The following is a 25323-nucleotide window of genomic DNA, read 5'->3' as shown; positions in this document are numbered from 1 at the left end:
CTTCATGCATGATCCCATATGCCGGGTTAATAGGGTTTTCTACTGTTTCCATGCTTCCATTCTCAACCTGGGCTTCAAACACAAGCGCCAATTTATTCTACTGTTAGAAGATTGAAGTAGAATGTTTAGATCTTTTGAAAGAGTCGCACGGTTTCTTCAGGTTTCACACAGTCAAGTTTAAGAACTTTTTAAGACCATTAAGAGTCAAATTAAAGAGCTACAGTATATCACATCAAAACACACACACACACGGATTTATTTCTTCAGAAAATGTCTTAAATGTTTATTAGATTCTGGTCAAAGGACAATTTTGCCCAGACATTGTGGAAATATGCACAAATGTCCTTTACTTTTTAAAATGGAATCTATTTGGTAAATTACCTTACACACTTCTCCCCTATTCAATATTGGAGATTAGTGTTTTTTTTGTTTCGGTTTTTTATAACAGCTTTTACTATCTACAGTACAAAAGGACCTACAATTTATTTTAAGAGGGTGAATTATAAAGCATATATTTGACCCCTCATGTAATTATTCTTTTCTTTTTTGTTTGTACATATTGTAGAATATAAAAAAAGGGCAGAAATTGTAGCGTATTTTCGTTTGTTACTGCACTTAAAATAAAGAATAAAAATAAAAAATACATTGTTAGCATCTAGCCTCATGCTAAATATTGCCAAATTTGCACTTTGACCAAAAATCTGTTTTACATTTGTGGTACAATCCGAGAGAAGATTAGTGAAAATAACAGCTGATTGGCTGTTGCATGTTGGTCTCATTTGTAGTTGTAAAACAGGGAATTATATTTGGACCAGAGAAAGAAAGGACACCACAGAGACAAAAAAAACTAAACCAAAATCTTAATATGCTGCATTTCAATGAGCGTTAGATGTAGAGTTACATGGACGTTGAGAAATTCAGATTTGTTTAAAATTAAGACTTAAAACGGTGAATTTTAAAGCCGAAAATTTTAGACTAAAGGATTGGAAACCTTGAGGATCAGGATTAATTTAGCGACTATCATGCACAAGCCAGGCAACGATAATCATCACACGCTATTATGCAGAAGAGCCTTTGAATGTCAAGTGAATTACTCGAAGCTGTAATCCTAACTGAGCTGTGTAACCTTTCCATAGTGTAACATCTACTTCAGTGTAAACATTTAGTGTGGATTATGGATCTAGATTTTCTGCAATACGATTATGGATTCAGCACTTTTTTTTTTTTTAAACCAGAAACTGTAAAATAACTTTTGCACTGATGATACAACTGACCGTTTCCTTTTATTTTAGGTTTTTGCAAATTTCTTAAATACAGAGCACGTACTCCTGCCTGTACAATGCTATAAAAAAAGTTACAGCAACGGCACAAACATACAAAATAGTTTAACAAACTTTTTTTTTTCTTTTTAAATACATTTTTCATTTGATAACCCGGTTCTCTACCCAAACATAGCAAAAATGTTCCAGTCAATTGTATACAATCTTTATTTACACGTGACCACTGGACCAAAAGTGCTTGGAGAATCCTGATTACTCTTAAGTTACGGATATTTACAGCATTTTACACCATTAATTTCCCGACGCCACTGCTGTTACAGAGTGTACAGTTTTCCTCAGGGTGGCCACGAGAAGCTTTGCAGCAATGTGCTTCTGGAGGTAAAGGATCAGAAAACTATTAATAATAAAACAAATTTCCAGCACAAACTTTTGGATTTTAATCTAAACATTAATATGCACAAATTTCTGAACAGCACAAGTCATATCTAGATTCATGGTTTCATTCCAAATTTCTCTTCTCCTAAACAGTGAAAGCTATAAAGATGTTTATAGTAATATAATTTTGCACAAAGATTGTGGCAGAATCAGTTAAAGGCCATGTCCTCGGTTATAGGATGCTTTGGGCACATTTATTGTGAGAAGGAAGCAAGTCATAATCGTATTTCACACACACACACACACACACACACACACACACACACACACACACACACACACACACACACACACACACACACCTCTAAGAAACAATGGCGAAATGCACTTCGGAAGGCATCTGACTGTCAGCCTGCTGGAACAGCAGTGTTTGGCGAGTGTCCCAAGTGGACAGTTCATAAATAGGGTCCAGTGTAGACGCCGGGTTATGGCATGTCATCTTCTGTGTTCACTATAGAAATCTGAAAAGGAAGACACGTACAACGTGAAAGGTGATCCATAAGAACGACGATGTCACTCTAAATGTATAGAAGAACAGCACCAGCATTACGAAGGGAATTGGGTGAAATACATCATTCCGTTCGGAGAAGGCATGGGAAATCTATTGATAAAAACTATTCCAATTCGAATACAGACTTAACAAGAATATCAAATCACACCTATCTACAAGGAGGTATCAAAGATTTGGGAGACTAGTTTTGTAACAGGCCAACAGATGGCAGCACAAGGCTGCACGCAGAGCCATAGGGAGCACCGACCGTCATTAGTCAGTGGGCCAAAAGACATGGTCCAGCTGGTGCTATTCTCATTACGTGCATCACCACATTTGCGATACTCACAGCAGGATACGTGTGTCCAACTGAGCCGGAGTGTCTGTTTATATCGATGTTCAGATCTTCCTCTGTAGTCTTCAGATACACTGGATTATCAAAATTCATGCTCTTTTTATTCTTTATCTGCCAATTCCTCCACATGAAGTATCCTCCGACAGCAGTAATGACCAGCAACACTACAGACAAGAGACACGGTCACAGTTCAGAACAAAGAACTGATTTGTTTAGATAAACGTTTTGTGGATTATGAGAAGAGTACGATGACTTACACACTGGCAAAGCCGCCCAGGCTGCAGCTGATCCTTTGGCTGATTTGACCTCGTGTATGGAGGTGCTGAGATTTCTTTCTACATGGATTGATAAAAAGATTAGTGAAACTGATCAGTGTGGCACTAAAACATGCTGAAGTTAGGAACAGATGTGGATGAAGAGGGGATTTTCAGTCTGAACAGAGACCTAGATGTTAATGAAATAAGAGGAGAGTAGAAGTGAATGACTGGACGCATGCATCAAATGAAAATAATAAGAGCACACAGAAAGCCAAAGCCTCTTTCAGCATAGCAGGAATTTCACACCTGCCCGTTAGTAAACCTGAGTACAGGTATTTGCTGAGCCAAAGAGCTCAACACCACACAGGATCTACTCGTGTTAGTAGCCTTCACTATGGGCACTTGGATGAGCACCAGCGCTTACCAGTGGCTTCTGTCTGCACTGTGACCTGGGCTTTTGGAGCGTCTTTAAATGAGGAGAAATAACTGTGTTTCAGTAGGATTCCGAATGTTAATTCTTATATAATATTTACAATAAATAAAAATCAATTAACCAATCTGACAACCACTGCTATAGATTCCAAAGCAAAAAGTTAGAAAGTGTATAAACCAGGGGTCCACAAACTTTCCTGTGAGGGTCATGTATCTCCTTTCTTTAATAGGGGTCAGTCTGTGATAGAGAATGCCACGAGCCAGTGGAGATTTTATTAAGATTTTAAATGTATTCATTTTGCCTAATGCTGGATTCGTTTAATACTTTGTTTTGCACCATTACAGACAAATGTGTCACTTTTAAGAGTTATATAACCTGTTAATAGAGCATTATTACAGTCATAATGACTTAATTATTGCTATTGAAATAAAAACATTTACTTATGCACGGTGAGTGAATAACAAATAATTAGGCTCCGGTAATATCTAGAGGTCGATGAGTGTACAGAGATCGAGGTTCGATCGATGGTGGTGGCGGGTGACGTCACGTCAGTAAGGAAAATTAGAAAAGAAGGGGTCATGGTGTGGTTCACCCAGCGCTTCATTCAAGCTAAAACCGCCATCGCCGCTTGGTGTGTCTACTGATCACCAACATACAGTTCAAGAGTCAATTCAACACCAAGCAGAACACAAGAGGAATAAATGAACTTGCTTTGTTTACTTCATCCACCACTGTCAAATACAGATATGATATGAGTAAAATTATTGAAAAAATTTAATTTTAAATATGTCTTCAGTATTGTTCAGAGGGCCGTTCTAAATGTGGGGCAGGCCGTATGAAGCCTGTGGGGGTGTCGTTTTGGGACCCCTGGTGTAAACACTCCATCTCAAAATAGGTCATAGTGCTGTGCTGGATCTCCAACAGGCCATTATTTTGCAAACTGCCCCAACTCTTCCTTTATTAATCATAAGACTAACAGGTGGTCATCGTGCACCTTGTAGACCATGCGTATGCGGTCATTCAAAAGTCGTAAACACAGAGGTTCAGGTTCCTGCTCGATTGGCAGAAGTTCCCACCATGCTACAGCACTACTTTAAAGCCAGTTGGGCTGCATGGTTTTCATGCACATGCAGTCTCAAGACTTGCACTAGAAGACTCCATTACCTGGAGGATGTGTGAGTACCCGCTCTTCGTCATGTGGAACAGCTGTAGATGCCACTGTTACAAAAGAACATAGTGATATATAAAAGGCAAAGCCATATGCCACCTATTCTACATATTTAGGAATCAGAAGGCAAATGAATAACCAGTTAAGGAGCTTTAGAAAGCGAGCCTTGATTAGTGTTGCTGTGAGTGGATGTACTCCTGGGATGGAAGTGTTCGCATTAGTGAGTCAGTTTTGCTCACTTATCTTTCGAATGGTCTGATCACTGGCTTTAATGGCAAAGAAATATAGGGAAGCATAACTAATGGAAATGCAGGATTGGTGTACACGGCAAGAAAACAAATCTAATACTATGAGCACTACACATGTATTGATGCTTGTTTTGTAACTGTAGCAAAACTCCAACCACATTTAGATGTAAACATTTCATAAATATTACGGGTGTAACAGTACGCATATTTTATTTGTAATTTTTTTTTTATGTAAACTGTGCATGTTTTACAAATGTTAATAATAAACTGCATTAACCAACAAACCAAGCATTTTTATGTTCTGCACCCCCATAACATTCCAAAAATGAAACGAACTGTACCTTAAAACAGAGGTACCTACCGAAACGTGAATTTTCTGCAATTTTGACTGCTTCTCTGATAACCTATAGTTCAACCCCAGACACTCAGATGTTTGACATTACAGTACATTTCTTTGCACAAAGCAAGTCACACTGGAATCCAGATGGAACTTTCTATATATTCACCATCCTTTAATCTCACAGAAGTTAAATATCCTCACCATGTGGAGGTCATTATTCCCGGGTCAACCATACACTCAAACTGCAAACGTGTGTACGGAATACAGGGTTTTCACTGAAGGAGAAAACTACTGTTCTCGTTTTGTTGATTTGGCTGTAACTCGGACAGAAAGGCCCATGAAAGCTTGGCCATTCCGCCACAATGGGATTCAGGTTCTTTATCTTCATCTACTGAAAGCAACCATGTGTTCGAGAACAGTTTTACTTCTTCTTGCATTCTTCATGGAAGCAATTGGAGGGCTCTCCTGCGACAATCGATGTGTTGCGGAGACCAGAAAAGACTTTTATTATGTTCAGGTTTAGGAGCCATCAAAGTATTCATGCAGCGACGGCTGTATATTACTCAACATGGCATATTCTTTGTGAAAAGAGTATTCAGAAGGAGGACGGCTCCTGCCGGGCTTCATGTGGAGATTAAGAGAGGCACTGAGGGGGTGATGTGGTGGACACAGAGCCTGAAGGGAGCCATCAAGCTGCACAAGAACGACATTTCAAACTGACACACACAAGAAGTGGCAATAAATGAAACGGCAAAGAAAGCTGCTGCAGAATGGAAGCTGAAGACCGCAATAGAATAGAGGAAGCCTAAGCACTGCATTAACCCTTAAACCCCCCCCGCCTCGTTTACTTGCCTGGTTTGCACTGCAAGCCATCCGGGGCCAGCTCCTGACCTTTGGGGCACACACACGTATACTTTGGAGAGTGCTTGTTGATTTGAGGCGCAGGCAGGCACATGTAGAAACAGCCTCCGTTTTCAACCTTCTCGTTGCACCAGTTTGTACCTACAAACACACGAAACAAAAAGCTCAGTTCGATCAAACGGTCTATGCCATTTCAACCATCTCAGACTGGATCCACACCATGTTTCTCTGCATGCAGTTCAGTCCTGCATCATGCCGTGCCCGTAGCTAACGCACTCACCAGACAGCTGCACGAGTTCGTGGTAGACAATGATGTCCTGTGGTTCATTCAGGTTGCTGGCCAGCATTATCACATCTGATCCTGTGAACTTGTTTGCCCCATAAATGGCCTCGTTCTCGCCATCTGTCCAGAAAACTCGATCCTATTTATATTTAAAAAAAAAAAAAGGAGGATGAGGGAGCTGGAAGGTGCCTACTAACTAAATGTCATATTGCAGGGTTGCAAAAGTTTCAAACTTTCCATAGGAATCAACAGGAAACTATGGGAATTAATTACCAACCCCCCCCCTCAATACCTCAAACACTGTGAGGGCAAAAGGGTGAGCCAGGTAGTCTTGGGACTGCAGGACTTTTTTCCGGTTATCTCCATTGAGATCCACACTACACAGTGTGTGCAGTTTGGAATCCACCCAGTAAAGTCGACTTTTAATCAGATCTGTAAAGGTGAAAATAGTCAACATCGTTTCCTTACAACGTAATTAGAAAAGTAACATCTGTCGTTTAACCAGGACTTACCGAGGGTAATACCATTGGGCCACTGAATGTCAGTTTCTACCAGGACTTGTCTATCAACCCCATTCATTCCAGACTTCTCAATCCTGGCTGGCTCACCCCAGTCTGACCAGTAAAGGAACCTATGGTAACAAATAAAATTTCATAGAAGTATAAGAAGTATAACTTTAGCATATAATATAGACTAAGATGGAATGTCCTACCCAGTGTATTGGATAAAGAATAGCTTGGATATCTATTATATAATAACAACTGTCACCTGGGTTGCCAAGTCTGTGGTTTTTACATGAGGGGGATTTCATGGGTGGCATTTTTAGGGATCCTTGTTTTGTAAACAGCTGCCTAGATTTTTTTTCTAAAAGCAAATGTGCACCATTTTACACACGGTACACTCATTTCCCCAGACATAAGCTATTAAACAAAGGAAAGTGTACGTTCAGACAGTTTATCAATACTTTAAGATATAACCTGAAAGAATAAAAATGGAGATCATGGAGTGAACAATAAATGAAATGTGAGGTAAAAGAAAATCTCCATTTTCAAATGGAGAGATCTATAAGGTGGTATCAACAAATTTCGAGACAAGATTAGTAAACATAACACTAGATGGCAGCACAAGGCTGCACACACAGTCACGGGGAGCGCAGACATTGAATTAATCATATATCCACCACAATGATCAACAGAACATATTCAGTTTTTATTCAGAATGAAATTACCCAGAGAGAGGATCCACTGCAATGGAAGCTGGCTCCTTCAAGTCCTTGTCAAACAACATTTTCTGCTTCGTGCCGTTGAAATTAGCCACGGCTATAGTCTTACTGCCCAGATCTGACCAGTAGATGTTCTTGTAGATCCAGTCTACTGCTATTCCCACAGGCATTTGTACATCAATCACTCTCGTGTGGCTGCTCGAATTGTGGTCCAGTGCTGCACTGTGAAAAGCGATTAAAATACAATTATAGCTGATAACTTGTGATTATTTGTGCCAATTTATGCAGTGAACCCTGGCATTTCAATACCTACTACTATCCATCCACCCACCCATGTAGCATGGCACAGTTACCTATAGATGGCTTTCTGTCCAAGGTCAGCCCAGAAAATCTTCTGATGGTTGAAGTCTGCGTCTAGTGCCACAGTGTTGCGCAGCTGCTCCACTATCTGCGTATACTCCCGTCTTTCCAGGCCAAGCTTCCGGATATCTCTCCGATTTGTAAAGATGAGACACGGTTCTTTGCCTGCAATGCAGGAAATGGAGTTGAAGGTCTGGCCTGGTGGCACCAGCAACCACGTGGCTTAATTTATGTCCAACTCAGGTTTGTTTAGTCTGTTAGATCAACCAATCAACACTGGTGATAAAATGTCTCCAAGGACAAACCTGAATCGCAAAGAGCCTTGGGAGCTCCTTGATTACCAATTTATCTCCCGTACTCATCACAATCTCACCTACCTACTGCTTTACACACTCCTGTGCTGGAGTTCATCTGATAACCCTCATGACACTCGCATTTGTAGCCTCCCTTCAAGTTGATGCAAATCTGACTGCAGATCCCAGGATTCAAACACTCATTGATATCTGCAAAGGGAAAACAATGCCGATACTTTTACAAGACAAAGAAGCCAAGAAGAGAATTCCTCGCTTTTTTAACTCCAATAAAATAAAGACGTTCTAGGTGCACTCACCCCCACAGGTTTTATGATCGATGAGCTGTAACCCAGGTGTGCAGTCACATTCGTAGCCAACCACCAAGTCACGGCACAGGTGCGAGCAGCCGCCGTTGTTTACGAGGCACTCGTTCACATCTGAAATAAAAAGCCAGGCTAGACATCATATTCACTATTCTACAGACAAGGTGTGAGGAATAGAGGCAAAAACACCAGACTGATTCATCAGGATGCTCAATAAAATAAGTGATAAGTCAATATTTGCAATTCACAAATGCTGCACCTCTGAAACAGCAAACCAAAATGTCAAAGGCTAAATTTAAATAGAACCCAAGCTAAGTAAAGGCAAGTTTTAGACAGAAGGACTTCCTCTAATGAAAATACACTAAACTCTATAATATATCCCGGAGATGAATCTCACACACACACACACACACACACACACACACACACACACACACACACACACACACACACACACACACACACACACACACACACACACACACACACACACACACACCTATTGATTCAGTCTCCAAGGAGACAAACGCACCAAATCCAAGCACCAAGGTGAGCACTTTTCTCTTACTGTGCACCACACATGCACTTCTCCACCTGCTGCTTATACAGTAATCTTTACATCACATTTCATCTCTGTGCTCATGGTTTCACACAACAAAATTTAAATGTGCATTTGGGTTACAAACAAATGGGTTTTTATACCAGAGGTCAACCGAAAGCCGAATTTACCGATACAGATCGCTCGGTTGGATCGCACTTACCAATAACAGATTTTAAAATGGATACTGGTTTAAAAAAAACAATACAAAAGCAACACAATGTTATAAAGTACTGAACTTTATTGCAAAAATAAATGTGCTGAATTAAATAAAATATATTAATAAATGTAATAATAAATTATAGATATAATATAGCGCTCTCCATGCAGCACGCAGTCTTGTGTAAAAACAAACAGCATGTAGTGTCAGTGATTCGCCTCTAGAGGCCGCTCTTGGAATAACAGTGGACCAAAAGCAGGAAAACTATCGGATATGGATTTTTGCCGACTCTGTGGCGATTAATCGGCAAAACCAATTAAATGTTCGATATCCATTTAAAATTGAATTCTTAAATCCCTTGAACATGTGCTTTTCAGTTTATTTTTTTTTTTATTTAAGATGATTGACCTAGCAAAGACATTGTATGTAAAGTCTGTTTATAATTCCTTTATATATGAATTTTATTTATTCATGGAAAACCAAATTTTTCACTTACTACATTCTTTGATCGGTTCATCGCTCCAATCAGTGCAGTCCCGGGCCTTGTTACAGACTTTGCTCATCTCAATGCACTCACCACTCCTACACTTGTACTTGTCTGGGCCTCTACACTGTGTCACTATAGCGGTAAAAAGAAGAAAGATTTGTTGTGAAAGCCACGTTATATAACAAAATGATACTAAATCCATACACTAAGTCGTCATGTACACTGTTTTATATGCCAGTGTGCCAAAGAGTGAAATCTGAAACCCCAAGGTAATCTAATCAGTTACTACACGCCAGAGTTCTGCATTAACCAGGAGGAGTATCGACTCTGGATTTGACCCAATTTCTCGATATGAGACATCCTGTGCAAACCTGACCTCATTTGATGCTACAAGAAATCTATAAAAAGGGTTCTTTTAAAAAAAAAAAAATCTAGATATTGGAAAGCTCTGGCGTGTCGGTGGCCTTACGGTTTTTGCAGTTTTCTTCATCAGTGCCATCGGTGCAGTCTCGGAAACCATTGCACTGCCGGCTGCCATGGATACAGCTGCCGTCGTCACACTTAAATTGGTCTGGGCGGCAGGAGCGAGGAGCTGTGAGGGGTAATGGAAAAACAGAGCTGCGAGTCACCTAACAATCTAAACCATGCAGGAGAACTGACCTCTAATAGGACGCCACACACACACACACACACACACACACACACACACACACACACACACACACACACACACACACACACACACACACACACACACACACACACACACACACACACACACACACACACACACACACCCCTTATCTGCTGGGCATTCCTCCAGTTTTGGCACTTGGCCAAAGGCAGTGGCTGATTAGTAACCCTGCCTTTTAATAGTAGAAAACTTGCACCCATGGAATCCCAGTCAACAGCTGTGTATTTTAGATAATATTACAATTGCAGGACACGTCCTGATCTGCTTCCCACTGCTCGCTCTTGGTAAATAATGAATCTATAAACCTAACCGACTCACGGCAGTTTCTCTCGTCGCTGCCGTCTTTGCAGTCGGCGTCTCCGTCGCAGCGCCACTTGCGGTGAATACACTCTCCTGAGCCGCACTGCGTCTCGGTCGCCGAACATTTTACAGACGGCGTGGGGTTCCTCCCACAGTGCGAAGAAGACTCGTCTGAATGGTCCTGACAGTCTACGTCATTGTCACACACCCAGCCAATAGGAATGCAAGTCGCGTTGCCACACTTGAACTGGTCAGGGCCACACGAGGTCAAAGTGCAGTCGAATTCGTCAGTACCGTCACCGCAGTCATCCTCTCCATTACACACAAAGTTGTGCGATACGCAGCGACCGCTGGCACAAGTGAATTCCAGAGGAGAGCAGGTGATGTTACCTGTAGGAGAAAATTCTGATTAAACAAATTATTACGGTACCTGGTAGGGGTGTAACGATACGTGTATTCGTACTGAACCATTTCGGTGCACGTGTAACGGCGAGACCCTTAAATTTACGTGCGGAACATAGTTCTAATCCGAGTTTCCTCAGGAACACATTAAGTTTGTTTAATCTCTGCCTCGTGTCACTGCGGCTACTCGAACCGTAGAGGAAACACAATTTTGTCCTGTGCACACGCAAAACCGCTGCTACTTCCCATCATTTTTTTACGACGGTCTACCGATATGGATTCTTTTGCGTTTATTGTACAGCTTCAAGAATTTCTCTTAAAAGAAGAAAATTCTGACAATTCTGCATTTTGAAGAAGTGAATCAATGAAGGATGGAAGGAATTAATGAATTCATGAATAAATTAATTGAATGAATAAATAAAGTGTTTCTTAAAAGAAGACATTTTATATTGTGCTAAATTAACAAAACATACCTTTAGGGAAATTTTTTATTAAATGAGCGAGAATTTTTTTTTTTTTTAAATAAATAAATAATAATAAAACTCACAAACTTAATTTATTATTTATTTAAACCAAGAAGCATTTCAATCAAATAAAAAAAATAAAATAAAAATAAAGTTAACCGTTGATGCTGTCGAATGTTAATAATAATAAACTTAAAAAAATTAAAAGCAAGCAATTTTTTGTTTTGCATTTCTGCGCATTAACTGTACCGAAAAGGAATTGAACAGAGACTTAAAAACTGAGGCACGTACCAAATTGTGAATTTTGTGTACCGTTACACCCTGAGTTCCCGTTTTCATATCACCGGTTTCTGATCATTACCCTGAAGAACCCATGTGCTGCATCATGTTTTTTTATACTCTCAAAATATCTGATTCTCATTAGCTAAATACCTGCTGTTACCGAGGTGAAGGAGGACCAGGACCAGGGCTAAAAATCTGTGCTTTATAAGCATCTAAGTCTTTTCTCCAAATTGTACCAGGAACACAAAACAATCCAGGAACGCTTCTCTAAAACTGAAAGCTATAGTGTTTACTAAGCACTGGCTGACTCACATGCAATAAACAGCTACACTTGCATCATAAAACACCTGGGGCTTCACTCTGAGCAGGTTAAAGAGCAGTTGATTCATTATAAAACTTAAGCTCAGGCAGGCTCTGACTCACTGCAGCTCTCCTCGTCTTCTCCGTTGTCGCAGTCTCTCTCGCCGTCACATTTCCAAGAGACAGGAATGCACAAAGTAGAGCCTGTGCCACAGCTAAACTCATTCATACGGCAGGTTCTAGAGTCTGAAAGAAACAGCAGATAGCACGTTAGGACGAGCTTTTTTACAAATATTTATTTATATTATCATTTTTATAACACATGCTACTTTTATAAAGGTTATGAGAAGTCTGTGGTTAATCCTGGGATAAGTGTTTAGCAACATTTGCACTTTTGGACTTCTCTGAAACTTCTCTGAAAAAGTGTCATCTAGTCCATTCTTTGTTCTTCAAAGATTTTAATGTGCGTAAAATCAGTTTAAATGGGAAACTGAAGCAAATCTGTTCTGTTGCATGTGTAGAAATCATTTGCTTTATAAGTGACCGGAATCAAAAGATTTGGCAACCGTAGTTTCTAATGTTACAACAATACGAACTTCGAATCCAGTGATTATTTACATTAAAGTTCAGATTCGAGAAAAAAGTTGATCTTTTAAAAAATAAATCTAAATTCCTGTGCAAGTCGTTCCAGTGCTCAGGACACTAAAGGCATGATCATCAACACGCACATGATCTCCAACACGCACATGATCTCCAACACGCACATGATCTGCAACACGCACATGATCTCGAGCCACATGCACACACTGCATCATTCAACGTATTATTGATGTTAAACAGCTGGTCAGACAGACATGTTCTGGATGCCTGCCACATGGAACAGCACGTCAAACATACAAAGACCTGGCTGAATTGTGCACCACTCAAACTTAATACAATGGATCAGTTTGCATCTTTTATGAAAGAAGACATTTAAGCCAATATCGCTGAAGGCGATTAAAAGAAACATCAGAATACAAAGGTTTTATTCAGTATACCAGAATTTATGTGGTCGAACTGTATGATTAAAGAGACACTGAGTTTTAGGCCCTGTGATATTATGCACGAGTTTATTCTTGACCTTCTTTCGAATGTCAAGTTTCTTTGAAATATCCACAGGTCTTGTAATGTTTATCGGCAGCTGGGACATGCACGTGTCGCTCGACGTGAATACAGACAAAAAAGGAAAAATACTTTTAACTTTAACATTGTTATTAGGCTTAGATTTTGTCCCCCACCATAAAAGTCCCAGATATTTTAGATGGTCATTTTAAAACTTCTCTTTGATCTGTTCTCAAACACCAGACAGACAGAAAACCCCAGACAGACAGACAGACGGTATCTGACCTAGGGAAGCTCTTTGCACTATGCCTGATTAAAACATCTGCTTGTACTCCTCAGTAAGGATTGATTAAGTGCAGAGTCACAGAGGAAATTGGGATGTAACCTGATCAGACACAAGACAAAGACACAAGGAACAATCTGCTGCCATTACCATAAATGACACAGCTGCTGAATTGTGGTAAAGGGACTACACATCTGCAGTGTGACGCATTTGGGAGTTCAGCAGAAAATAAAGACTTGAGGGAGATGCAGCCGAAAGTATCGGCTGTTAAGAAACATTTCCAGTCACATTTTTTTCCTGATTCATTCTCCCACGCTCTGAGAGACTTGAAATTTGGCCTTGAACGCAAGTCCAGATTAAATTTTTTTTCAAACATTACATTGAGGCAGCGACAACAACAAAAACGATTTGACTCACGACACAGCTCAAAGCTCTCATCCGAGCCGTCTTCGCAGTCCGGTTCTCCATCGCAGTGCCATCTTTTGGGGAGGCACTGACCGTTGCGGCAAACAAAGTCCTGCGGCGCACAAGTCTTCCTCACTGTAACAGAGACGGGATTAGAAATAAAAGTCTGAAGTGAGGAAAACATTTACAAGATAAGCAAAGTTTTTTTTTTACATCAGGAAAAAAAGCCCTGCCTAAAAATCTGATGGTGGTATCGAAAGACTTGTACTCGCTCTGTTTACAAGAAAGTACTTTATTTATCTCCACACTGTCACCTTCAAAATAGTCTCCTTGCACAGTAATACAGAGCTCCCAGCGCTCCTCTGGAACATGTCCTGAAAGTCTTTTAGAAGCGTGTCGAGCACCTTCTGCTATTTAGGGGTGTTAAAACCGCAAGCCAGGTCTTCATCTTCGGGAAGAAAGTGAAGTCTGCAGTATCCAAATCTGGTGAGAAACTCTGGTGTGAGCAGACCTCGACGACAGGGTGCACACGTGGTCAGAACATCACCATTCACACTGATCTTGATGTACACAGGACGATGTCTTTTGGCACACTGATTTAAGAAAGTCGGTGCTCCCTGTGACTGTGTGTTGGCGTGTTACAAAACTAGTCTTGAGACTTTTTGATACCACCTCTAATGTGTTTATTTACTGCATTCACTTTCATGCAGAAGAATGGAAAAATATTTTTCAGCAGTATCACTCAATGCTTTTATACATTTTAGTTCCTGGCAGGTGAACTTCAAATGTGTGCATCATCAAATGTCTAATTGTACACTCTTCGTTATTGCTATTTAATGTATCTGACCAGTTTCATCCAGCTTCGTTGTTTCTGGTGCGAAAAACTGTGGGAAAGTGGAAGTGGAACTGCATTTTTCTTTACTCTGCCAAACTCACACTATACACCTCCGTGAAGACAAGCAAATGTATACTTACTTTAACAGTCATGCCCTACAAGACCACAAGGAACCCCCCCCCCCCCACCCCCTTGGCACACAGCCCAGCCCTATTATCAGTCACTTCATGTCCACAAGTGTGCACTCCAGCGAAATAGGCTCCTGTGGCTACAATGGTCATTAATGCCTAGAGGGCTTCTGACATAAATTAGCATGATCACTAACAGAACTAGAAATTTACACTCACTGGGCTAAGAGAGGGCACTCAGGAACCATCATTCAGGCTTGGATTGAAACCTTGATGACTTCATGGTACGTGTTAAACTAATAAATTACATCATCTTACTTATATCTGTGCCAAATCCTACCCTCATCCACTTCGTTTTCCCACCTCTGTATGTGTATGTCCCAGTTACCATAGATACAAAGAGAGCAGGATCTTCCAGACCTTTATGGCTCCTATTGTGTAATCATGCAGATGTGTTGGTCTGCTTTTTGTCAATAATTGTAGCAACTGTGGTACTGTGAGACTGTAAGACTGTGTGAGACTCAAAAAACTTTCTGCAGTTTCACACTATATACATATTCATTGTGTTATAAGGTCATTGGGGGTGGTGTTCTAGAAAACTCACAGAACATGCATTCTCACACACACACACACACACTGACTCACCACACTTGCTTTCATCACTCCCATCAGTGCAGTCCATGTCACCATCGCACTGCCATACAGATGGGATGCAGCGACCGTTCCCACACTGGAACTGTGATGGCTCACATTCTATTCGAGAGCCTGAAATGAGAATAAAAGGACAAGTGACAATGTTGGTCTGATTACCAAGAAAGGCACAATCGCAGTATTACTAACAGAACATAACATCATTCAAACATTTCATGTGACGCCAAACAGATACAAAGAGGAAGTGCATCATACATGGCTTTTGGGGAAGTTTTTTTTTTTTAGGAATGAATGCATAATATCTGGCTAAGACCTGAGCCATCCATCAGGTTCCTCAAACGTGGTTTTTAGTCATATTTGAATCTCTTGCCTTTAAGGAGAGACAATGCGCATTTGTATTAACAATGAAGTTACAGCAATCCCTCATTCATCTTTATTGGCAGTCAGGAGATTTTGTGACTCAAAATTTTATTATTAAAATGAAACTTTTGCATTAAATCCAAATAGAGACAAATTCATACACATTTCGATCGCTGATCTGTAGACAGTGCCATCGTTTTACTCTGCCACACTGCACTAAAAGACTTTGATCCATACAGCTTTAGCTTTTAAAACTCTCAAACATCATTTGCATTCACCAATTCACCCACAATCTCAAACACTTAAATCCAAGGGAAGAAAAAAAAGCAGCTCTCAGGGACCATGTGCACTTTGAGGTAGGGAAGCCCTGGTTCAAGATGGTGTTTAATGAAGAGCGATTCACTGCAGAGTTCAGAACTCTGACTTAATTTACACCCCGGAGTCTACTCTACTAATTACACACACTCACGAGGTGCATTCAAGGAGGCAGAAAAGGGAACCAATCTTTTTTTTTTTTAGGAATAAATTAATGAATGCCAGATTAACAGAGCTGCACAATCAGCCAGCAGAAAAAAAACCTTAAAGTACCGCACAAACAACAACAGCTGTCCACAGCTGGCCAGCCTGCATTCACTGACCACACATCCGCTACTTGAAAACAATGCAACATTCAATGTGGAACAGGCTGTTCGGACCAACGAGGCGGCAGACTGGATCACAGAGCAGGCGGCTGGCACTGCCAGTCACAGAAACCTTGACTGAACCCCAGAAAAAGTGAAGTGACTTCAGCAATTTGTCAAAGCACACACACAGGAAGGAGGAAATTACTCATTGTTATTGCGCATAAAAAATTAGAGTGAAACAGAGTAATAAAAAAAGTAAAAAGTCTACACTGTCTCAGAGAGCCATGCATGAGGACCCTCAAACGTGTGTCAGAAGTATGTGAGGGTGGTGCAGGACATGTATGAGGACAGTGTGATAGCAGTGAGGTGTAAAGTAGGAACGACAGTCTGGTTTAAGGTGGAGGTGGAACTGCATCAAGGATCGGCTCTGAGCCCTTTTCTGTTTGCAGTAGTAATGGACAGGTTGAAGGATGAGGTTAGACAGGAGTCTCCGTGGACTATGATGTTTGTGGATGATATTGTGATTTGTGGTGAGAGTAGGGAGCAAGTGGAGAAGAGCCTGGAGAGGTGGAGGTACACGCTGGAGAGAAGGGGAATGAAAGTCAGTAGGAGTAAGACAGAGTACATGTGTGTGAATGAGAGGGAGGGCAGTGGAGTTGTGCGGTTACAGGGAGAAGAGGTGGAGAAGGTGGAGGAGTTCAGGTACCTGGGGTCAACAGTGCAAAGTAATGGAGAGTGTGTTAGAGAAGTGAAGAAAAGAGTGCAGGCAGGGTGGAGAAGAGTGATAGCAGGAGTGATTTGTGATAGAAGAGTATCTGGGAGAGTGAAAGGGAAAGTTTATAGGACTGTGGTGAGACCTGAGATGTTGTATGGTTTAGAGACAGTGGCATTGAGTAAAAGACAGTTGAAGCTGGAGGTAGCAGAGCTGAAGATGTTGAGATGTTTGTTGGGAGTGACAATGATGGACAGGATTAGAAATGAGTTTATTAGAAAGACAGCACATGTAGGATGTTTTAGAGACAAGGTGATGGAGGTGAGATTGAGATGGTTTGGTGCAGAGGAGGAACATGGGGTATATCAGTAGGAGAATGCTGAGGATGGAGCCACCAGGAAGGAGGAAAAGAGGAAGACCAAGGTGTAGAGGACAGGGGGTATGGGGACAGATGATCCACTGTAGAGACCCCTAACGGGAGCAGCCGAAAGAAGACGATGATCTGAAGCTGGAAATCGCTTTGTGAAAGCAAAAGCATTACATTATACCTCATTGGTAACACAATGCAGGGGAACAAAGTCTGCATTCCAAGGTTTGTCCTGCTGCCTATACAAACGCATGTTGCAGGAAATGAAATATAATCTCTTAACACATTCTATAGCACATGTTAAGTTTAGCCACAGTCATATGGTGCTCAGCAGATATAAGTTTCCTGTGTCCTACAATATCTGGAACTAGTATATTTGGAGCCCCGGAATTGGCATACATTACATACAAAATGGGTCAAAACCACTGCAACCAACTTACATAATTCACAGTTCACTTTCCTTCGATTTATTCAATTTAATGAGCTATAAATATAAAGAAAAATAGTTGTATTCATCTCTTGTCTTATTAAATGCTATATTTGGATCAAAATTCAGAATCTGTATGATTAATACAAGCAGAACAATATTTCTCATCCCAGGTCAGGTATCAGATCAGACTACGCCAAGTAATAACACTGTGTGCTCTTTAGAAGGCCATGACCTCAGAGGCTACATATCACAACCTTGGGCTTAAAAACAAATGAAATGCTCACGTTCACCAAAGGCTTAAAATAATAATGGCTAGTAGTAAAGTATAACTGCAGACTAATACAATACAATCTTAGTGGGATAAAACAAAACTACATGTAATATGCACCTTTGCACTCCCATAATTTGTGTAAACACGTGTGCACTTCTGGTTAGACGTTAACTCCATTTCATGGTCTCTGTGCATGTGTTCAGCACAATGACAAAGTTGAAACTAAGCTAATCTCTGCTCTACTCATCTCTCAAAAAACCTCCATATTAGATTTTTTCCTATGTTGAATGTTTATTTAAATACTGTGAATTATAAAAAAAAAAAAACACTATGCTAGCTGAGTAATGAGAACTCATCATCCATTAGTATTTAAAAGGTCACACCACAGTCAAGAGACATTTTGTTATAGGACAAAAGGAAACATCTCCAGTCACCAGAGCAAAACCGCATACGACCGAACTGGATGCTAAAATAGCTTACGGACAGCATGTTGATCCTCTTTAATCAGCCGCCAAGCAGTGCGTGCTAAATATAGCATTTAACCTAGTGGTAAAGAATAAGTCACTTCCATGAGTATTACCATGTTCCTCTGATAAACTGTGGATAATCTCCTCCCCAAGGAAGCATAAAAACACAACATACAGAAGGACAAAATCAGCTAGCATCACAATGTTAGCATGTGCATCAAGCAATTAAATTACAGTCCTACAAATACAGAGACCCCCATTATACCTCAAAACCAGCCTCAGAAGCTCTCGGAAAGCGCTTGACTAGTCGAGCAGGTGTGTAAATAAGATCAGAATTCTGCAGTGAGATGTGCGTTTAGACTGATAGCTTAGTTTAAAGTCAACACACATCATTCCCTAGATAAGGGACCAGGAATATATGGGTTTGAATTAGATTCAGACTATTTTAAGTCAATGCACTTTGATTCAGACAGAATATGATTTCAGATCTTTAACAAATAATTAGCACAGTATATGAACAAAACATTAGTTTACACCTGAACATAAGAGTCACAATACTTTCTGAAGATCCAATTCAGTCCCCATTTGCTGTTCTAATAAACTCCACTCTTCTGGGAAGATGTTCCTCAAGATTTCATAAAGGTTTTGCTCATTCAGCTACAAAGTGTTAGTCTTAGTAAAAACAGGTAGTGATGAAGGGTAGATGAGGAGGCCTGAGGGTGCAGTAAGCACTTGTACACGAGCTCTATAGCAGGAGATCTTCCACTCCAACCCATGTAAAAGCATATCTTCATGAAGCTGGCTTTGAAATGGCACAATGGGATGGTCATGCAAGAACAGGGTTGTGTCTCCTAGTTCAAGTGGAGAGAAAATCTTCAGTTTCAAGGGTGATAAAATGCTTTTTCTTGTCACTGATAGAAGGCTGAAATCAAGTAATACTGTACACGGAGAGACCGAAGCAGTTCATGTAGAACATTGAGCCCTGAGGCACTCACTAGAATTTTGATTCAGTTTAGGTTTGGGTTAAATAGGTGTACAATTTTTTCCGACTAGCCAAATTTATCCATATATTTTTGGAAGTTCCGCTCCATGAGGCGCGTTGACGAATGAAACCAACCATTTCAAAGGCAATTACGCAACGTACAGGTAATCTGCCCACACACACACACACACACACACACACACACACACACACACACCCCTCATCTACAATGTTGCATTGCGTACACACACATATTCCAGAAGCACGCAGCCAGACTCAGGCCCTGTTGTACAAATCAATCCCCAAATGATCTACTCCAATAAATACATTTAAATACACGCGCGGTAATGAAATCAGTGGCGGTGAGGTCCTCCAGGACGCGTGGAGATAAAAACGTGCCAAGCTGCACGTTGCTACCAAACACTTGAAGGCCCAGGCGCCCAATGAGGCGCTCAATTACACAATGAAGGCTCGCTTTAGATCCAGCATTCACAAGCCTTTGCACAGAATCATGATCTCGTGCTACATTGACATCATAAAGAAACCGATGCGAGAGAGAGAGACGTTTTGGGAGTCTCGGATCCGCGCGCACCTTTTCCCATGCAAACCTTCACTAATTCCCCTCCCGGTATTATTGCTACTCACCGTCGGTAAATCCGACCATCTGGAGACACAGTGGCAGGAGAAGAAAGCCCAGGACGCACACGACCATTTCGCGCGCGCGCACACAAACACTTGTTAATTGTCTCTCGTGTGTGCGGAGAGCCGCAGCGCGAGCGCTCGAACCAGGTGCGCGAGAACAGAACAAAAACAAACCCAGAAGCGAAGCGCGAGCCTGAGCCGCGCGCTTTTTATATCATCCGGGCAGCGCGTGCGAGCGGCTTGCGCGAGCGCCTCTCATCTTCACGTCCTCCTAATTACACCCGACTGCGCGTGCAAAAACCCCTAGGCGTACGAAACGACCCTGAGCCGGTGTGGCTGAGCTGAGCGCAGGGCTTGTGGATCTCCCTCTCCTCCTCCTCCTCCTTCAGCGTGTCATTTTCACGCAGTTAACCCATTCCCTACCAAAACCGACATCCTTAGTGTGTGTGTGTGTGTGTGTGTGTGTGTGTGTGCACGCGCATGCATGCATACATATTACAACTTAAATACATCCAACACACCTTCTGTAACAAACGCGGATTAAGTCTCATTCAGCATGTAATGCTCTACTCATCTCTCAAAAAACCTCCATATTAGATTTTTTTCCTATGTTGAATGTTTATTTAAATACTGTGAATTATAAAAAAAAAAAAAACACTATGCTAGCTGAGTAATGAGAACTCATCATCCATTAGTATTTAAAAGGTCACACCACAGTCAAGAGACATTTTGTTATAGGACAAAGGAAACATCTCCAGTCACCAGAGCAAAACCGCATACGACCGAACTGGATGCTAAAATAGCTTACGGACAGCATGTTGATCCTCTTTAATCAGCCGCCAAGCAGTGCGTGCTAAATATAGCATTTAACCTAGTGGTAAAGAATAAGTCACTTCCATGAGTATTACCATGTTCCTCTGATAAACTGTGGATAATCTCCTCCCAAGGAAGCATAAAACACAACATACAGAAGGACAAAATCAGCTAGCATCACAATGTTAGCATGTGCATCAAGCAATTAAATTACAGTCCTACAAATACAGAGACCCCCATTATACCTCAAAACCAGCCTCAGAAGCTCTCGGAAAGCGCTTGACTAGTCGAGCAGGTGTGTAAATAAGATCAGAATTCTGCAGTGAGATGTGCGTTTAGACTGATAGCTTAGTTTAAAGTCAACACACATCATTCCCTAGATAAGGGACCAGGAATATATGGGTTTGAATTAGATTCAGACTATTTTAAGTCAATGCACTTTGATTCAGACAGAATATGATTTCAGATCTTTAACAAATAATTAGCACAGTATATGAACAAAACATTAGTTTACACCTGAACATAAGAGTCACAATACTTTCTGAAGATCCAATTCAGTCCCCATTTGCTGTTCTAATAAACTCCACTCTTCTGGGAAGATGTTCCTCAAGATTTCATAAAGGTTTTGCTCATTCAGCTACAAAGTGTTAGTCTTAGTAAAAACAGGTAGTGATGAAGGGTAGATGAGGAGGCCTGAGGGTGCAGTAAGCACTTGTACACGAGCTCTATAGCAGGAGATCTTCCACTCCAACCCATGTAAAAGCATATCTTCATGAAGCTGGCTTTGAAATGGCACAATGGGATGGTCATGCAAGAACAGGGTTGTGTCTCCTAGTTCAAGTGGAGAGAAAATCTTCAGTTTCAAGGGTGATAAAATGCTTTTTCTTGTCACTGATAGAAGGCTGAAATCAAGTAATACTGTACACGGAGAGACCGAAGCAGTTCATGTAGAACATTGAGCCCTGAGGCACTCACTAGAATTTTGATTCAGTTTAGGTTTGGGTTAAATAGGTGTACAATTTTTTCCGACTAGCCAAATTTATCCATATATTTTTGGAAGTTCCGCTCCATGAGGCGCGTTGACGAATGAAACCAACCATTTCAAAGGCAATTACGCAACGTACAGGTAATCTGCCCACACACACACACACACACACACACACACACACACACACACACACCCCTCATCTACAATGTTGCATTGCGTACACACATATTCCAGAAGCACGCAGCCAGACTCAGGCCCTGTTGTACAAATCAATCCCCAAATGATCTACTCCAATAAATACATTTAAATACACGCGCGGTAATGAAATCAGTGGCGGTGAGGTCCTCCAGGACGCGTGGAGATAAAAACGTGCCAAGCTGCACGTTGCTACCAAACACTTGAAGGCCCAGGCGCCCAATGAGGCGCTCAATTACACAATGAAGGCTCGCTTTAGATCCAGCATTCACAAGCCTTTGCACAGAATCATGATCTCGTGCTACATTGACATCATAAAGAAACCGATGCGAGAGAGAGACGTTTTGGGAGTCTCGGATCCGCGCGCACCTTTTCCCATGCAAACCTTCACTAATTCCTCCCGGTATTATTGCTACTCACCGTCGGTAAATCCGACCATCTGGAGACACAGTGGCAGGAGAAGAAAGCCCAGGACGCACACGACCATTTCTCGCGCGCGCGCACACAAACACTTGTTAATTGTCTCTCGTGTGTGCGGAGAGCCGCAGCGCGAGCGCTCGAACCAGGTGCGCGAGAACAGAACAAAAACAAACCCAGAAGCGAAGCGCGAGCCTGAGCCGCGCGCTTTTTATATCATCCGGGCAGCGCGTGCGAGCGGCTTGCGCGAGCGCCTCTCATCTTCACGTCCTCCTAATTACACCCGACTGCGCGTGCAAAAACCCCTAGGCGTACGAAACGACCCTGAGCCGGTGTGGCTGAGCTGAGCGCAGGGCTTGTGGATCTCCCTCTCCTCCTCCTCCTCCTTCAGCGTGTCATTTTCACGCAGTTAACCCATTCCCTACCAAAACCGACATCCTTAGTGTGTGTGTGTGTGTGTGTGTGTGTGTGTGTGTGTGCACGCGCATGCATGCATACATATTACAACTTAAATACATCCAACACACCTTCTGTAACAAACGCGGATTAAGTCTCATTCAGCATGTAATGTATTACGTTGAAGTTTCTGGGAAGCCATCAGTTTCTGTAGAGCATCTCAAGTGCCATCAGGGTTCCTGAGGCTCCTCCTATCAGCAAGAGCTCATCACTGGCCGGATTAAGAAAACACAATGGAGTGCATTATGACAAAATGGTATTAAAATGTCTAAAAAGTGATCATGACTGTCCCTCAGTCTACAAGGTCTAAAGTGCAGGACAAGGAGATCCTTAAGTAACTCATCGTTCTGCCTATTTTTGGGTTTTCCCAACTCAAATACACTAATTGTTCCTGGTCTACCTTCTCATTACTTCCATCAGATGTGTTGGGGGGGAAAAAAGAAATAAAAGCATGCTCAGGATTCTCAGAAAACGTGTGCTGTGAACAAATAAGTGGTGATCAACCATAGACCTAGAAGGTCTGACACATTATTGTTCTCCACATTTTTGCTGACAGTAAAGAAGAAGGTAACAGGTACATTATGTAAAATAAAAAACTTTTTGATTTGTAGTTTTATAGTCGCTTTGGTAAATAATATCAATATCAATGATGCCCGAAAATCAGATTCTATGCTCTGCTTTATTAAACAATTTTGCTTCTATTGTTTTTGCTTTCAGATCTTCTCAGTTATTAACTATACAGTAGCTTTCAGTAACCTCAAATGATCACTTCCTCTCCAGAGGGTCTTGTGCTTTAGCTTCATTAGCAGTAGGTTTCCACCATATGTTCTCCGGTTTAATTTCCCAACACACACCATTATAACACATTAATATTCTCAACTCATATCCAGTGTTCCCAGCATCTTCTCTGTCCCTGACCAGGATCAGATGGTTACTAAAAAATAACTCTTCTAGACAAAATAGCCAAAACTCTCAGCTCTGACCTTCTCCCCAAAAGGCAACTCACAGATTCATATAATTTGACCAAGGTGATGGGGTCATTTAGGACAAGGGGAAGCCTGACATTGTTTTCATTGCGAGTGCAGTTCGCTTTGTAGCCAGCAGATAGCGCTAAGAACATGCTTAGGGCAACCTGACATCAGAAAACAAGATCTTTGGTATAAATGGCTGTTTCTAAGAAGTCTGTCTAGTACATTTAGTTGGATAAGTAAAAGCTTTGATTAACAGGCAAAACTCAATGTTGTACTTTTGACGGGGTCAACCTGATCTTCTGCAGTCTCAACAACCTTGTGTGCTGTAGATAAAAGACAAGGTAAATGAGTGAATTAAAAGCGATAGAGAGACATCTAGTGGCGATGAAGTGAATTAAACAAAACCGATTATCTGATTCGAGGGAGCAAATGCAAATTTGAACAATCATACAGCTCTTCAGTGTTCCCTCTCAGGACAGACCTGCTCGAATTCTCAGGTTTACCTTCATAAGAAACGTATACATTATATCTGAGTTTTGGTTTCCTTTCGAATCCATAAACTTATTTGAGAAATGAGTAGAATTTAACAGGTCAATTAGGAAGAAGGTAAGAGTCCGATTTGATTTTTTTATTGCAATTGCAGTTTGCATTGGAGACAAGGAGAGAGGAGCGATTGAGAAGGTTTGGCCATGTGCACAACATGGATTTGTGGTATATGGGTAGAAAACTGTTAAGGATGAGGCTGCCAGGCAGGAGGAAAATAGGAACGCCAAGGTGAAGGTTTATGGATGTGGTAAGAGAACACATGCATATCAGAACAGAGCGGTATGGAGACGGATGATCTACCGTGGCGACTCGTAATGGGAGCAACCGAAAGAAGAGTGCAATTGCAGTTCGCCTTGTAGACAGCAGAGGGCGCTTATAAACTGTTACTGCTTATATACTGTATAGAGTTTACGAAACACCAGAAACCTGCACTTTTTTTTTACAATTCACCATAAATATGGACAGAAACCAGTAGTGTGTTTACTAAAAGAATTATTATTATAGCCAGATCTCAAAGGTCAAATATGATCAATGGCTAATGAGTATAGAATGGGACTAAAGAGTGACATGCAGTCAGTGAAAAATACAAGATATATTCCAAATCAAAACCACAGACTTGTAATTCAGACAATTAACAATGGTCTC

The 25323-nt window shown here is 41.2% G+C and overlaps 1 protein-coding gene across 5 annotated transcripts; it reads right to left on the bottom strand.

Annotated features, from left to right (window-relative positions):
* Positions 1 to 1264: 1264 nt before the first annotated feature.
* Positions 1265 to 23058, bottom strand: vldlr (very low density lipoprotein receptor). 5 transcript variants are annotated; one of them, XM_046861174.1, is made up of 20 exons: positions 22709 to 23058; positions 15433 to 15552; positions 13837 to 13959; positions 12159 to 12281; positions 10606 to 10977; positions 10063 to 10185; positions 9603 to 9725; positions 8343 to 8462; positions 8110 to 8235; positions 7726 to 7897; positions 7379 to 7594; positions 6663 to 6781; positions 6443 to 6582; positions 6148 to 6289; positions 5859 to 6008; positions 4415 to 4468; positions 3242 to 3283; positions 2818 to 2895; positions 2555 to 2724; positions 1265 to 2176 (listed from the first exon to the last, which is right to left on the bottom strand). In XM_046861174.1, the coding sequence occupies exons 1-20, from the start codon at positions 22773 to 22775 to the stop codon at positions 2141 to 2143; spliced, it is 2616 nt and encodes an 871-aa protein (XP_046717130.1). In that variant the 5' UTR covers positions 22776 to 23058; the 3' UTR covers positions 1265 to 2140. The 5 variants fall into 5 exon arrangements, with proteins under 5 accessions (XP_046717130.1, XP_046717129.1, XP_046717131.1 ...); XM_046861173.1 differs by lacking the exon at positions 22709 to 23058 and adding an exon at positions 20296 to 20643; XM_046861175.1 differs by lacking the exons at positions 3242 to 3283; positions 22709 to 23058 and adding an exon at positions 20296 to 20643.
* Between the last annotated feature and the right edge of the window lie 2265 nt (positions 23059 to 25323).

This window comes from Silurus meridionalis, chromosome 11 (genome assembly GCF_014805685.1).
Source record: "Silurus meridionalis isolate SWU-2019-XX chromosome 11, ASM1480568v1, whole genome shotgun sequence".
Lineage (NCBI taxonomy): Eukaryota > Metazoa > Chordata > Actinopteri > Siluriformes > Siluridae > Silurus > Silurus meridionalis.
Note: the sequence above shows the minus strand (reverse complement) of the source record. Positions and strands in the feature narration are given on the sequence as shown.

Bases quoted from the DNA above. Each gene is read 5' to 3' on its own strand.
- vldlr (XM_046861174.1), bottom strand. From the start codon at position 22,775: ATGGTCGTGTGCGTCCTGGGCTTTCTTCTCCTGCCACTGTGTCTCCAG. The intron at 6,782-7,378 runs GTAATTTCATTC...TTGTTACCATAG, and splicing joins GCAGTGGATCCTCTCTCTGG to GTTCCTTTACTGGTCAGACT. The intron at 2,725-2,817 runs GTAAGTCATCGT...TCTTGTCTGTAG, and splicing joins CTGGGCGGCTTTGCCAGTGT to TGTTGCTGGTCATTACTGCT.